Below are 12,526 nucleotides of genomic sequence, written 5' to 3' on the forward strand. Positions count from 1 at the left end.
CCATTGTGCTCTATAGAAGCCCCTTAGGCCTGTTCCACTGTTTGCTGAATATGGGGTGAGTTCTGTGCCAAACGTTTTTTGGAGGTTTTTGAGACCATGAAAATTCAATCCCAAACCCTCAGCAGTGAGGTTTCCCACAGATAAATGAAGAGGATTAGTGGAACAATAAAACAATGTCTTACCTCAGATACCACCGTATCCTATTAATTGGGATTACAGTGGAGAAATGTGTAAAAAATAAACAATCTTGTGTCACATAAAGCCCTGTCATACTAACAATATTGCATCAAATAGGATATGTGTTTCAAATTATAAACACGTAAATATAGCAAATAAATAAATAAAAGATAGAAGAAAAAAAGCCTGGACATGTGAAGAATTGCTCTGGAAAAGCGCTGATAATTGCAGACACTGTAATAACCCACCTTGGGTTGGATATGCTAGGCAATGTGTCAATTGATTCCCACCTGATGATGGACTGTGTGCTGAAATAAATTGACCTTGCCAGACGATGAGTGAAATTGATGGAGCTTTTCATCTCCGGAGGGCCGTTCTATACTAAGCCATAAAATAGATAGAGCACAGGACAGAGTGATTGAGTTGAAGGGAAATGTAAGGTGTGTGTTTTTCCCCTACAAAAGCCTGCTGGTAAATAATAGTTATAGGAAAAATCACTATGCAGTAACAAGTACAGGGGTTAAGTACCTGTTGTTGACTAGATGATTAGAACTAAAAGCACAAAGCGCTAAAGTGAAGCTGGCTACTGACAGATGCTACCCATCGGTGTAATATGTGGCTCAATTACTGAGAGTCCAAATTGAAAGTGATAGTGATTTAAGTCTTCCCAATACACCAACCCCATCCTGGCAAACAGTCTTTTCAAGGAGCCCTTTTAAAAAACACGGCTGGAGTGTGTGAGACACAGAAGCGCCATTGATTTTCAATAACATCCCCTAATGACCTGGCCACGGTTTGATCCACGCTGTCATTATGGGCTAATATCATGGGACAGGATTGGTGGGTCTCACGGCACATAGCAGCGAGATGAGTAGTAGGGGCATTATCAGGATGAATTGGCTGTCTCTGGACAGGCGGCAAGCACAGCCGAGGTCTTGTCAATAACAGGATAGGGCGCCTCAGGGCCCCCTCTGCGGCCCACTCCAGAGCGCCTTCCGGCCTCATTAGAAAAGCAGATGAATGGCGTGCATGAGGAGGGAAGGGTATGAGAAGAGAGAGCCGCCTATCCTCCACCATCTGATAGCCTGCCTCCCAGGCCATGCTCTTCCTAATGAGTCCAGACCACGGGTCAATATGCCGCTGGGCTGCCAGTCAATACCGGTTACCTGCAACACAAACACTCAAAACCTACTTTCATACAAAATCAATGTCCTATTAGTCCCTCCCTGTATTGCCTTGGCCCAATCTCATCGATCCCCTCTGAAGAGCACTGCAGTCCATGTATGACAGATTACTGTCAAATGATCTGATGGCTTGGGCTACTCTGCCAGGCAAGACTGTTGCCTTTATGATTTCAAAGTAATAGCTTGATATCAGATGAGCAAATACTCTAAAAGCTGAAAACTTAGGCACAAGAATTATTGGCAAACCTATCAACATCCCACTCAGTAGGTTTGGCTTACAGTCAAATTTTATACTTGTACTTAGAACTCACAGTGTAAACCAGGATTAAAAACCAGCAGCAAATGTATGACATTAGGTCCAAACTTTATTCCGTACATTTTAAACCATGAATGTTCATTTTCATTTTTTTTGCACGCCTAAAACTCTACTTGTTTTGTATACAAGAGTCTAAGAAAAACAACTGCACAACACCACAAGGTTGACAGAGAAAGTCCTTTTACCGCCCACTGAAAAGTGTCCTTCTTATCTGTCTGGGGCTGGTCCAGTTTGTGACTTGGAAGTCTTTTAATAATTCCACCATTATTTCATTGGTAAATATAAGCATGTGTTAATCCAAGTTTCTCTCAGTATCGTCTGCTCCCTCTAGGTGATCTCTTCATTGGGGTGCTGTGTGCTGCTTTGCATAGATTGCAGATGATCCTTCTGGGCCCCCCTTACAACACCCTTGTGTTCAATTTCATTCATCCATTGGCCAGGCTTCTCGTTCGTCTTGGTACAGGGAAGTGATTCCCCATATTTTCAATTCATTTTGTTTTTCTAGAAATAGTTAAAAAGCCTAATACATTTACACAGTCATTTTGCAGTGAATGAATATCAACAAGGTATTTACATCAGTTTTCTTTACAGAGACAGAACCAAGACCTCATAATATATATTTATCTGCATATCTCAAAGGCAAAGCAATTGAACAAATTGATAATGTAACATTGTACATTTTCATCATTGAGGATATCCCGGTACCATGAGGTTAAATTACTGAAGGTTGAAACAAAAATCCAGTCTTTACAGTGGGTCATAATGGATATGTCTCACAATCAACTGGGATAAATATTTTAAAAGGCATGACTAATGCACAAAATACATAAAATTCATAGAAATGATATCTATACATGGAACAAGGATAGGAAATGTACAAACACATTTCAGGACCTCTCTTTTCGCACAAAGCTGAAAAAAGTATTGATTAATATATTAATAATTATCAAATATTTAAGTCGGATATAAACATACACATAGTTGTGTTCTCTTCACCGACATTATTCAACTTCCAGTCCACTAAAAATAAAGTCATGGCATGTGCTTAATCAGCCTCGCACACCTTTACTTTGTACAATCATACCCATTTCCCTTAGGGGGTTTGCTCTTCTCTCGTGAAGAGCAGTGCATTTTGTTCACAAGAAGATTACAGATTAGGGGAGCGGGGCTTGTGAGTGCATCTAGAAAGACTTTGTGCACTTTTATAAGAAGCTACCGAGCTTCTACCTCTTTGGGGTTGCGAGATGGGGAGTAGTCCCTTGGGCCCTGTGTGGTAGTGAGGGGCGTAGTCCTCCTAGGTGAGGCTGACCTGGCACTGCCAGCTGGCACAAGGGGTGGGGGTGCACTGAGTGCAGCGGTAGGGGGTGTTCTGTTCAGAGGGCCATTGTGTCCGGTGGAGGGGCTGAGTCTAGGGTAGGGCATGCCACCTAAGTGGGGCATAAAGGGAGGCATATGGGGTAGATGGCCCTCCATAGGGGACTGGTGTAGCTGATGGAGACGTGCTCTGTCCAGCTCCTCCCTCAGGTGGAGGCGCTCTCGCTCCTCTGCTTGCTGTCTCATCCTCTCATGCTCCCTGCGCACCTCCAACAGGTGCTCATGGTGAGAGTAGTCATGAGCCTCCCTCTCGCGATAGGCTCGCTCGTGGTCGTACACACTGGGGAAGCGATGTCCTTGCTCGGCCCTCAGCTGGAAATCCATTCGCCGCTGAAGGTCCAGGCTACGGTAGGCCTCTCTCAGAGGGTCCCAAGGGAAAGCCGGGTGGGGCAGCCGCTCCCTCCCCGCCAGAGGGCTCACTCCCATAAAAGGAGCCATGCGAGCCCGGTCTAACACATTGAGGCTGCCCATCTGGGGCATGGCACTCATGGAAAGAGGCAGAGAGTGCGCCATGGGGACACCATGCAGGCCAGGTGCTGGGATGTCGCTGCCACGTGGAGATGGAAGAGGGGGCTGCTGGGACAAAGGTGGGTGATGGTGGTGTGGGTTTCCAGGTTGGCCGATAGGTAGAGGAAGAGCTTGGGTTGGTGGTTGGGGGGCTGGCTCGGAACTCACCACCATGACCTCCTGCTCCTCCTTCCTCTCCTCCTTAATCTTCATGTCATTTTTCACCTTGTGGAGGAGCTCTGCTGGGGGCTCTTTCCTTTCGCTGTCCTTGAGTGTAGGTGGGGGACCACCTGCCATCTTCATGCTCTGCTCATTGATCACTACCTTGGAGTATGGAGAAGGAGAACGCTGAGCGAGTTTGATGGAGTCTTCTGAGGGTCTCCTTTCTAGCATCTCCTTGCCAGGCGAGCGGCTCTCCTTCACCTTCACGTCAGACAGCATAGTGGACTCTCTGTGGCGCTCCAACATCTCCTTCTCTGTTTCACGAACCCGGTCTATGCTGCCGCTGTGATGCCGACCCGAATCACTGGAGTTCTGGCTGTTTGAGCGGATCAGGCTGCTGATCTGGTGGCTGACTGGTGCAGAGGCCGGGGATGAACGGTTGGAGTGTCGGTTGCGATCTGCAGAATCCCTGTAAACAGATAATAAAACAGTTTCCATAGCACTAGTTAAAATAAGTATCATGTGGGTTGTATTTAAGCATGGCTGACCTAGATTAAATTTACAAAATCTGAGTTACAATTCTCAAGCCTCTCTCTTACATGTGATAGCTGTTTGATTTGCACCAGTTTCCTTGTTGTTGGTCATGTATTTGTGCACTGCAGACAGTTTAGTTAAGTGTATAAAATATTCATGACTACTCTTCCTTACATTCGTTGTTTCTTACACGATCAGACATGTTGCCATATAATGTTTCCCCAGGTCAAACATCCAAAAATGATAATAAATATTATTGCAGAAATATTACGGTTCACAAGCTACACTGAAAGCCAAGGTGCTCCAAGCAGAAAGCAAAATTGCATTTGCATTAAACTCACCTGTCTTTATCCTTCTCCTCTTTCCCAATAGATGAATCTCTTTTCTCTCTTTCCCTCTCCCTTTCCCTCTCTCGTTCCCGTTCCCTCTCTCGTTCTCTCTCGTGGCTGTTGGCTGAGCTGCTTCTCTCGGCGTCTGCGGTTTTGGGCCACTGCGGTGGTGTGGGGAAAGATGGTGGGGTGCGTCGAAGCCTGTTCCAGGTATCGTGGTGGGGGCTGCCAAATGTGGGCAGTCCTCCTGGCCCTTCCTTGCTGCCAAACACACTGTTGGACCCTAGGGATGGGGGAGACAGGCGTGGGACCCACTGTAAGTTAATTGGGCACAAAATCTTTTTGAGGACCCATAAGATGAGAAAGACTCAACAACAAAAGCTGCTTTTGTCTTTGTCTCTGGAGGTTCTCTCACTAAAGCTGTTTGAAAGAGTTAGAGGTTAATGCCTCCCCCCACCAGTAAAACGCTCTACTCATTTGTTTTTGGGTTAAAGGACTTTTCCCTCCTCCCTTTTCTGCCCTAGATGAACAGAGGGACCCACTTGCTCTCTAGAGTTGACGGTTGTGAAAAGCCAAGGGAGACCTTAGCATTCCACGGCATGTCTAGTCCTATCACAACAGGGCAACTGATTTTTGCACACAAAAACAATAGGGATGAAGAAGAAGAAAGAAAGGCGCAAAGAGAATGATGCAGGGGGAAAAGAGAAAGCCCTCCATGGTGGTGCAGAAAGAGCGTGTCACATAATTAACAGATGAATTGTCACCAAACAGTGGTCCTGAGAGTGCCTGTTGGCAGGAGCATTGCCAGATTAAAGCCAGGCTGTTGGGGACATGGTTGGTGGGTGAAGTGGAGGCAGGGAGGAGGTTTGCTGTGCTATGTTGTGCTGCTTTGACACAGAAACTACAGCTATGTGTCTTGATTTTTTTCCTCCCCTCCTGGCTTTCCCTGTGGTCTAACGCTGTCCTGCTCTGTTCTGTCACTGGCCACTGGGGCCAGATTGAAGGGGAGAGCGGTGGAGGAGGAGAGGGGGCCAGCGCTTACCAAGCGAGGGGTTGCCTAATCCTCCAAAGGCACTGCTTGAAAGGTTGCCGAGGCCGCCAAAGGAACTGGAGCGACTGAAAGGATCTGCAAAATGCCAAACAGGAATTAGCAAAAGGGGGGGCTTGGTAGCGGTGCTCACCCCAACACCAACCCGCTCCTCTCGGCTTTTCTCTTACAAGCAAGCTGTGGTTTTTTTCAGCGCTGCCACCCTAGCTCTCTGCCTGGTTATTCTGCAGTAGCCAGGTTGCCTGGATGCTGAATGTGCTGCCACTAACTGGATAGGAGTGTCTGTGACCCTGCTAGGGCTAGTGGAACAACACTGCTTGATGGGGAAATTAGTTTTGAGTTGTTGGGCCTAAGCTAAATATGGACTGTGGTAGGGAAGGAGAGTTAGAAGCTGTAACAATTCAGCTAAACAGACCACAATGACTTAACTGTAGAATCAGTGTCTGATAGGCTCCATTGATGCTGACTAGAGCCTCCAAATTCATAGTAATAACACAAATATTTACCCTGACAAGTCAGTGAACAACATTCATCAACTTATAATTTGCAGTCCCAATTTAATTCAGCAAAATCCATCAGGAAATGCAAAACCTATCAACAGATTAGGGTTTAAGGATTTTCAGCTCTGGGGCTTGTTAATATATCAGAAAAGACAACAACGGAGACATCTGCTCTGCCTCGCATATGAATTCTCTGGACAGGAAAATTTTATTCACTAAATCTTCCTTCTCAGTACGCTGCATATTCCTAAGCACAAAATCGATTGACTCAAGGGATTATTCCATGAAATCAGCTAAACAGTGTCTCAGATGTACTGGTGGGAGAAAAAAGAACGAATAATAACAATTAAATGCACAAATAAATCGAGCAACTATCCTGTTCATATGAATTATAAGGTTGACTTTCCAAAATTCATATAATATAACATCCTATATGCTGATACACTGTGTTTTTTACTTTGTCTAAAGGGATAACAAATAAGGCTGGGGACCGAAGACTAGGTTAGCTATGTCTTTTTAATAACACCAGACACAGTTCTTTGAGGCGACGCTAAAACCATATTGGCTGATTATATAATGGCTATACTCCCCAATACCATAGACTACAAATTTGCTCAAGTGCTGCAAGCAGCTCCATTACACTGACCAAAAGGATTTCACAATAACCTTCGAATGAACCCAAGATCAAAACTAGAAATATCTACGCTTCAGATTACACCCCTGATGTCTTTCAGACTTGAATCTAAAAGAGAGAGGAAGCGAGAGAGACAGAAACAGAGAGAAGAAGGGGATAAATGTATGAAAAAAAACTGAACATGTGGTTACTTACACTTACCTGCCAAATGGCTAGGAGGCAGGAAGCCACTGGGGTGTGGGGCGGGGCCATAAGGAGAGGGAGCTGGGTGTCCGGAGCCTATAAGAACAAAAAGCATATAACTGGGTTATTATTGTCCAAAAAACTTACATCATCCAAATTCTGACCTCTGTGACTGGCCACGACTGAAAATATAAATGGAAGTAAATACCAACATGTAGATATCTTTCTGCTACAGCATAACAAACCTGTTGAATATCCATGTGAATTACATGAGTTTGGAGATGTCTGAGTAATGCCATTGAGCAAATTAGCAATTGATATTTTGCTTTTATTGCAGCTGTTGCATGTTTGTGTATGAGTCTATAGCTCCTTATTGAGGTCATTTCCTCACTGCGCAGCAAGCTGGCCTCTTCCACAAAACACTGTTACCATCACCCATATTCCATGAATTGTTAATGAAAGAACCAATTACAGGAGTGCCTCTGACACACCACTGCATAATTACCAGTCAAAGGCCGTTTGCCTCTCTGTTGCCCTCCAACGCAGGGCAAATCAGTCAATTACCAACCGAGAGTCATCCATATTCATAGACATATCTGACTCCCTTTCCTGGCAAAACATTTGCTCTAAAAGCACTATAATTAAGTGAACATCACAAGAGAAGAGAGAATAAAAAATGATGCTATTTCACTACAGTGGTGGAGGTGAATACCGGCTATAAATGCTTATTTGCATGAAGACAAAAATACCACAGGAACCCTTTGAGAATTGAATAATTTGAGTGTGTAGTAAATGATTTGTCTTGGAAAGTAAAGTTCATGACCCCGCGCTTGGGTACTGGGAGGCCTGACCGACCTGTAGAAGAGAAGAGGGGTCGTGCCAGGTCATGAGGGTAGGGGAATCCTGGGAAGACTCCTGGAGCTGGGGGTCGACTGAACAAGTCCAACTTCCCATTCATGTCTAGTTTGTGAGGATCCAGCTGCATTTGCTATAGTAAAAAAGGCAGAGACAAGGAGAGAGAGGCAGACAAAGAAAATTAGGTCAGTGGGCAACAGTACGCAACATTTCCAACAACAGAGTGAGAGGCATTTATCCTCGGCTTCACTGGGTGAGAGATCAGAGGAAGACAGCTACATCAACAATGGCTCCATGTGTCAAATTCTGGCCTGCTGTGTTATAACAAATATATGTAAGCTGATTAGGGACACAAAATCCTTAGTAACAAGGGTTTGGTGCCCAAGAAGGACGGACACTGTGGTACGCCATGATGGAGACCATAATGACTCTTGGACTAAAATGACTGAGTTAGTACTTCTAGTATTTTCAAGGGGATTCAATTGGAGCCAGGATTTACTGGAGTCTAGTGGCTAACAGCGGCATTGCAGCTGAAGATGCTTCCACACTGGGCTTCAGCCAACAGTTGTGGTGGCTGCTGTGTGGGTTCTCCATGGAGAGGCAACACCATCCTCTGTCAGTGAGAGGAGTACATCCTGATGTTTGTCTCTGTACACATGTTGTATGTTAGTTAACTATAACTGAAAGTACAAATCCTGTCAAAGACACCATTTCTGTAGGATTTTATAATATTATGAACTCATACAGCATTCTGTAACTTTTCTTTTTGCCATCTATCTTTTCCTAATCTCTCTGTCTTTCTGAACCCACTTGCACAATTTGATTGTTTTATAGGAGCCAGCTACGGTATGATAAGCCCTGACTGAGTATGTTATTTGGGTCCTTATTTCATTATCAACGTACTGGATCTGTTTTACATGACATTATCATCAAAGACATCATTATCCATCTCACGCACCTTCATTTTCTGCTGGTGGTGGTAGATCTGCCATGCGATCTGGACATGCACTGCGCACCACTTGCCAGGTTTCTAAAAATTTAGAGAGAAGCTGAGGTTAGCCTGCTGGCTTTGATACGGGGAGCTAAAAATGGATTCTGGCATTTAGATTTTCTGGCCAAACTACAAAGTGGGAGCTCATCAGAATTTTCAACGAGGCAACGGATTGAGAAATTCTAACCCTGACTTTAACCAAATAGAGTCCTCAAAGCTAACCTTAAATGCAGCCAAAATCCCCTGCAGGGATTGTTGAAGAATTTGTAGTTTTAAACTTTGTGGCCTGGCCAGAGAGATGAAACATTTAACAAAACATGTGTAAGGCAACTACTCACCCTAACAGAAGTCCTGAATGGATCTGTTATCTGTACGGACAAACAGAAAATCATTATCATCCACAACAACAAACATAGGCAGCTAAAATGTGGAGTGCTGCAAAGCTCTGCAGGCATGTTGGGTAAATGTCTCAAAGCAACGTTCATGCAACAGAGAGAGGAGACTGGTTTCTGCTCTTTGCCTGATGCTTACCCGTGGATCCTTCTGTAGAAGTGTGTGAGGTACTGCTCCGGGTCGAGCTGCCACGTCAATGGGATTAGACGCCTGACAGAGAGGGAGAGACAAAAGGGAAGAGATACACGGTGAGCAGGCAGATCAACATTAGAACACTTATGTGAACAAAAAAGGAAACCAAACTTGTCACATAGTGTATAGTAATGCATGCATAACATAATGCATTCAACCTCATATAATGATTCTCAACACCACACTGAGGTGTCCTCACTCACAATTTCTTCTGTATGAAATATTAAGTTTGAAGAATGAATAAAAATGTAACTTTCCAAATTCCAATGTCCCCACAGAAACGTTCACAAACATACCAGTGCGGAAACTAAATCTTATTTTTTTCTCTTGCAACAAACTTTAGAAACCACTAGAAAATCTGCGAGCTAGAGATGTCTGCATTACTCTAACCTTATATACACCCCCTCAGTGGCAACTATAGTAGCTCACTAATCCTCATCCACTGCTACTATATAGCTGACGTCAAAGATAAAACTGCAGCTTTAGAGCAGTGCCAGACTACCACCTCTCTGAACTCCTCTTTAAGTTGGTGGAGCCCAAGTGCATAGATCAGTCTTATTAATCCATCCCAACATCAGGGATAGGAATATCCTGCAGTGTGACCTCAGTCATCACCCCCCACAAACAAACACAAATCCCAAGCCCTTCCCCCAAAGCTCCTCTCCAAGAATACTTAGCTGGGGCTTTAGACACATAAAACTGTTCCTTGAACCATCTGGAGGGGCCTTCGACAAAAGGGTCCCCCATGACAGAGCCCGCTGGGAATAAGGATAGCGGATTTAGGCCAGCTTTGATTGGTAGCTTACACTGGGTCACAGCCGCTGGGCATCTGCCAGACAGACTCAAACCCTCCCACCTCTTCTCAGACCTTATATCCCCACTAGCCCTGCATCTTCTCTCCTCGCTTCTCCTTAACACAGACATTGTTTTCTTATCGTTTGTTACGGCCTGTCACAGCTCAGGTCAGCAAATGGTGCTGTTCCTGGGTCAGGTCCAGTCAAGTCTGGCACAGTACTAGAATAGAATCAAATGGGATGGGATAGTGTTTGATGTTTCTCCGCTCACTGAGTAGTTTGTCAGCTAAACGTTCATTCTTTTACTTCTCTATTTTATACAGTGCATACATACATATTTTTTATCCCAACTGTAAACTCATTTAAAATATCGGTTGTCTTTTGTGTGCTATTAGTGAGCTTTTGTTTCAGTTGTGTACAAGGTTTGATGAGTTCTTTTGTGGCTTCCTCAAATTCTCTGCCTGTCTGTAGATGGTGGGTAGGGATTTGGGGCTGACCTTGGGCTGGAAGGCTCCTTGCAGTGAGCTGAAGGGTCCTGAGTGTGGAAGCAGCGGGGGCATGCCTGGCATGGTGGGGGGATAGGAGGGGAAGAACTGGGGAGAAAAGAGGAGGATGGGAGACACAAAAAGACACAAAACAAAATCATACAGAGAAAACGTACAGGACTCAAGCTTATGTACACACAAAACCACAGCCACAATAAATGCTTTCATGGCAACATTCAAATATGTCAAATATTTGATTTGCCAAATGCAAATAATACATTTAAATTCAAATGACACAGAAACTCACATTTGAATGTCTGATGAAAGGATTGTCCAGTTTGGGGGTGTATTTGTCGAACTGCAAGAGATAAGAGAGAAAGGAATTAGGAAACACAGAATAGAATCTAATTGACCAAAATATTTCACGCAAAAGCCTTTCCTAAAAATAACATCTCATTATGACAGAAACAAAACACATGATCAACATCTGTAACTGTTAATAATTAAGGCTTTGATCTGGAAAAATAGACCCTGGAGTAAAGCAGCTGGCTTGCACCGGTCATGGTTTTACTTATGCTGCGTGGCCAGATAGGCAGTTAAATTACTAACAATACAACTGCTTTAGCAGACTGCCAAGATGAAGACAGCCTGCATGATTTTTCAATTGAGCATACAGAGGTTGGGCGTGGGGGCCCCGCTTCAGACCATTTTAAAACCAGACCAGTTGTTTCTATTCACTGGAAAATCTGCAGAAATGTGAATCTAATTGCTTCTGACTGCTATGGCTTTTTTCTTTTAACAACAAGCCCCATTGGTATAGATTGGAGAGGGCACGTGGAGACATAAAGGCTTGTTTTGGGTGTTCGAAAACCAAACCACAAGAGGTTCAGTCAGGAAAACAGGCCAATTCTCTGTGAATAAAATCATGAAAAGAATATATGGCACCTCTTCTGTTTCTGTGAGCAGTCTGTCTTTCATGATTGAAACTGAATTGAGCAGATTTGCATTTTGCAATAGTTAGGAGCTAATTCAGGACAGATCAGCATGAAACTGACATAACACTGAATTGATGTGAGCAAACCTCTATGCCTATTGTGGCAGAGCTTGTGCCTACGAGATGAAATCTCGCTTGTAAAGTGCCACAGAAAAACTGTACATTATAAGAAAAGAAATGCCTCTAATCGCGTCCTGAACACATGGAATTTAAGTCAGTAAGCTGAGAAGGAGAGGAGGGAGAGCGAGAACAGAGAATGTTAACCCAAGTATGAATGGGGACTTTGTGTTTCTATTTGCAACCCAGCACTGGCTCTCTATTTTGAAATAGGCTAATTACAAGTGACAGTAACTTATTCCTATTCCGCAAATACACAAACCATTTGCAGGTACTTTTTGCGAGTGTTTTCCCAAACCTCTCTTGGCAGGCGCAGTCGTTTTGGGTTTACATAAAACAGGAAAATGAGTGGTTATGAATCAGTGTTTCTGTGTGCGCGTGTGCTGCGACACGGGTGGTTGAGGTGTAGGGCTGAGGGGTGGGTGTAGGATTGGCTAAGCTGCTGGTGGAAACGCAGGGCTTGGGTCAGGGGCTCTCTGGTGAAGCAGGGCCATTCACATCTGCGCTCGAAATGGCAGAAGCGGCAGCGATGGTGTTGGCGGCTCCGTTTGTGGGCGATAATGGACCCAAATCAAAGACAGACAGCCTATTGAGAGGAAATGCCGAGCCAGCTTCCGAGCTCATTAAACAGCTACTCTGCATCTCCGAAGGCACGGCCTGTTTAATGTCTGACACTGCGAGAGGGATTTTGGCCTCTTTACGGCCTTGTAAAAAATAAAAAAGAAAAAACAAAAACTCTTTGCCCTTGTAATTTATG

General features: G+C 44.4%; 1 protein-coding gene across 8 annotated transcripts in view; it reads right to left on the minus strand.

Annotated features, from left to right (window-relative positions):
- Nucleotides 1-1,708: 1,708 nt before the first annotated feature.
- The window catches only part of fbrsl1 (fibrosin-like 1), a 244,229-nt gene continuing 233,411 nt past the window's right edge, over nucleotides 1,709-12,526 (minus strand). For 5 of the 8 annotated variants that reach the window (XM_026342356.1, XM_026342355.1, XM_026342353.1 and 2 more), the window contains 10 exons: nucleotides 10,966-11,016; nucleotides 10,671-10,766; nucleotides 9,326-9,397; nucleotides 9,133-9,162; nucleotides 8,762-8,833; nucleotides 7,804-7,936; nucleotides 6,961-7,044; nucleotides 5,626-5,709; nucleotides 4,596-4,866; nucleotides 1,709-4,189 (listed from right to left, as the gene is read on the minus strand). In XM_026342356.1, coding sequence (XP_026198141.1) covers nucleotides 2,890-4,189; nucleotides 4,596-4,866; nucleotides 5,626-5,709; nucleotides 6,961-7,044; nucleotides 7,804-7,936; nucleotides 8,762-8,833; nucleotides 9,133-9,162; nucleotides 9,326-9,397; nucleotides 10,671-10,766; nucleotides 10,966-11,016 — 2,193 coding nt within the window. In that variant the 3' untranslated portion in view covers nucleotides 1,709-2,889. The remainder of the gene's footprint in view (nucleotides 4,190-4,595; nucleotides 4,867-5,625; nucleotides 5,710-6,960; nucleotides 7,045-7,803; nucleotides 7,937-8,761; nucleotides 8,834-9,132; nucleotides 9,163-9,325; nucleotides 9,398-10,670; nucleotides 10,767-10,965; nucleotides 11,017-12,526) is intronic. The other 3 variants (XM_026342354.1, XM_026342357.1, XM_026342358.1) reach the window with 3 other exon arrangements.

This window comes from Anabas testudineus, chromosome 9, assembly GCF_900324465.2.
Source record: "Anabas testudineus chromosome 9, fAnaTes1.2, whole genome shotgun sequence".
Lineage (NCBI taxonomy): Eukaryota > Metazoa > Chordata > Actinopteri > Anabantiformes > Anabantidae > Anabas > Anabas testudineus.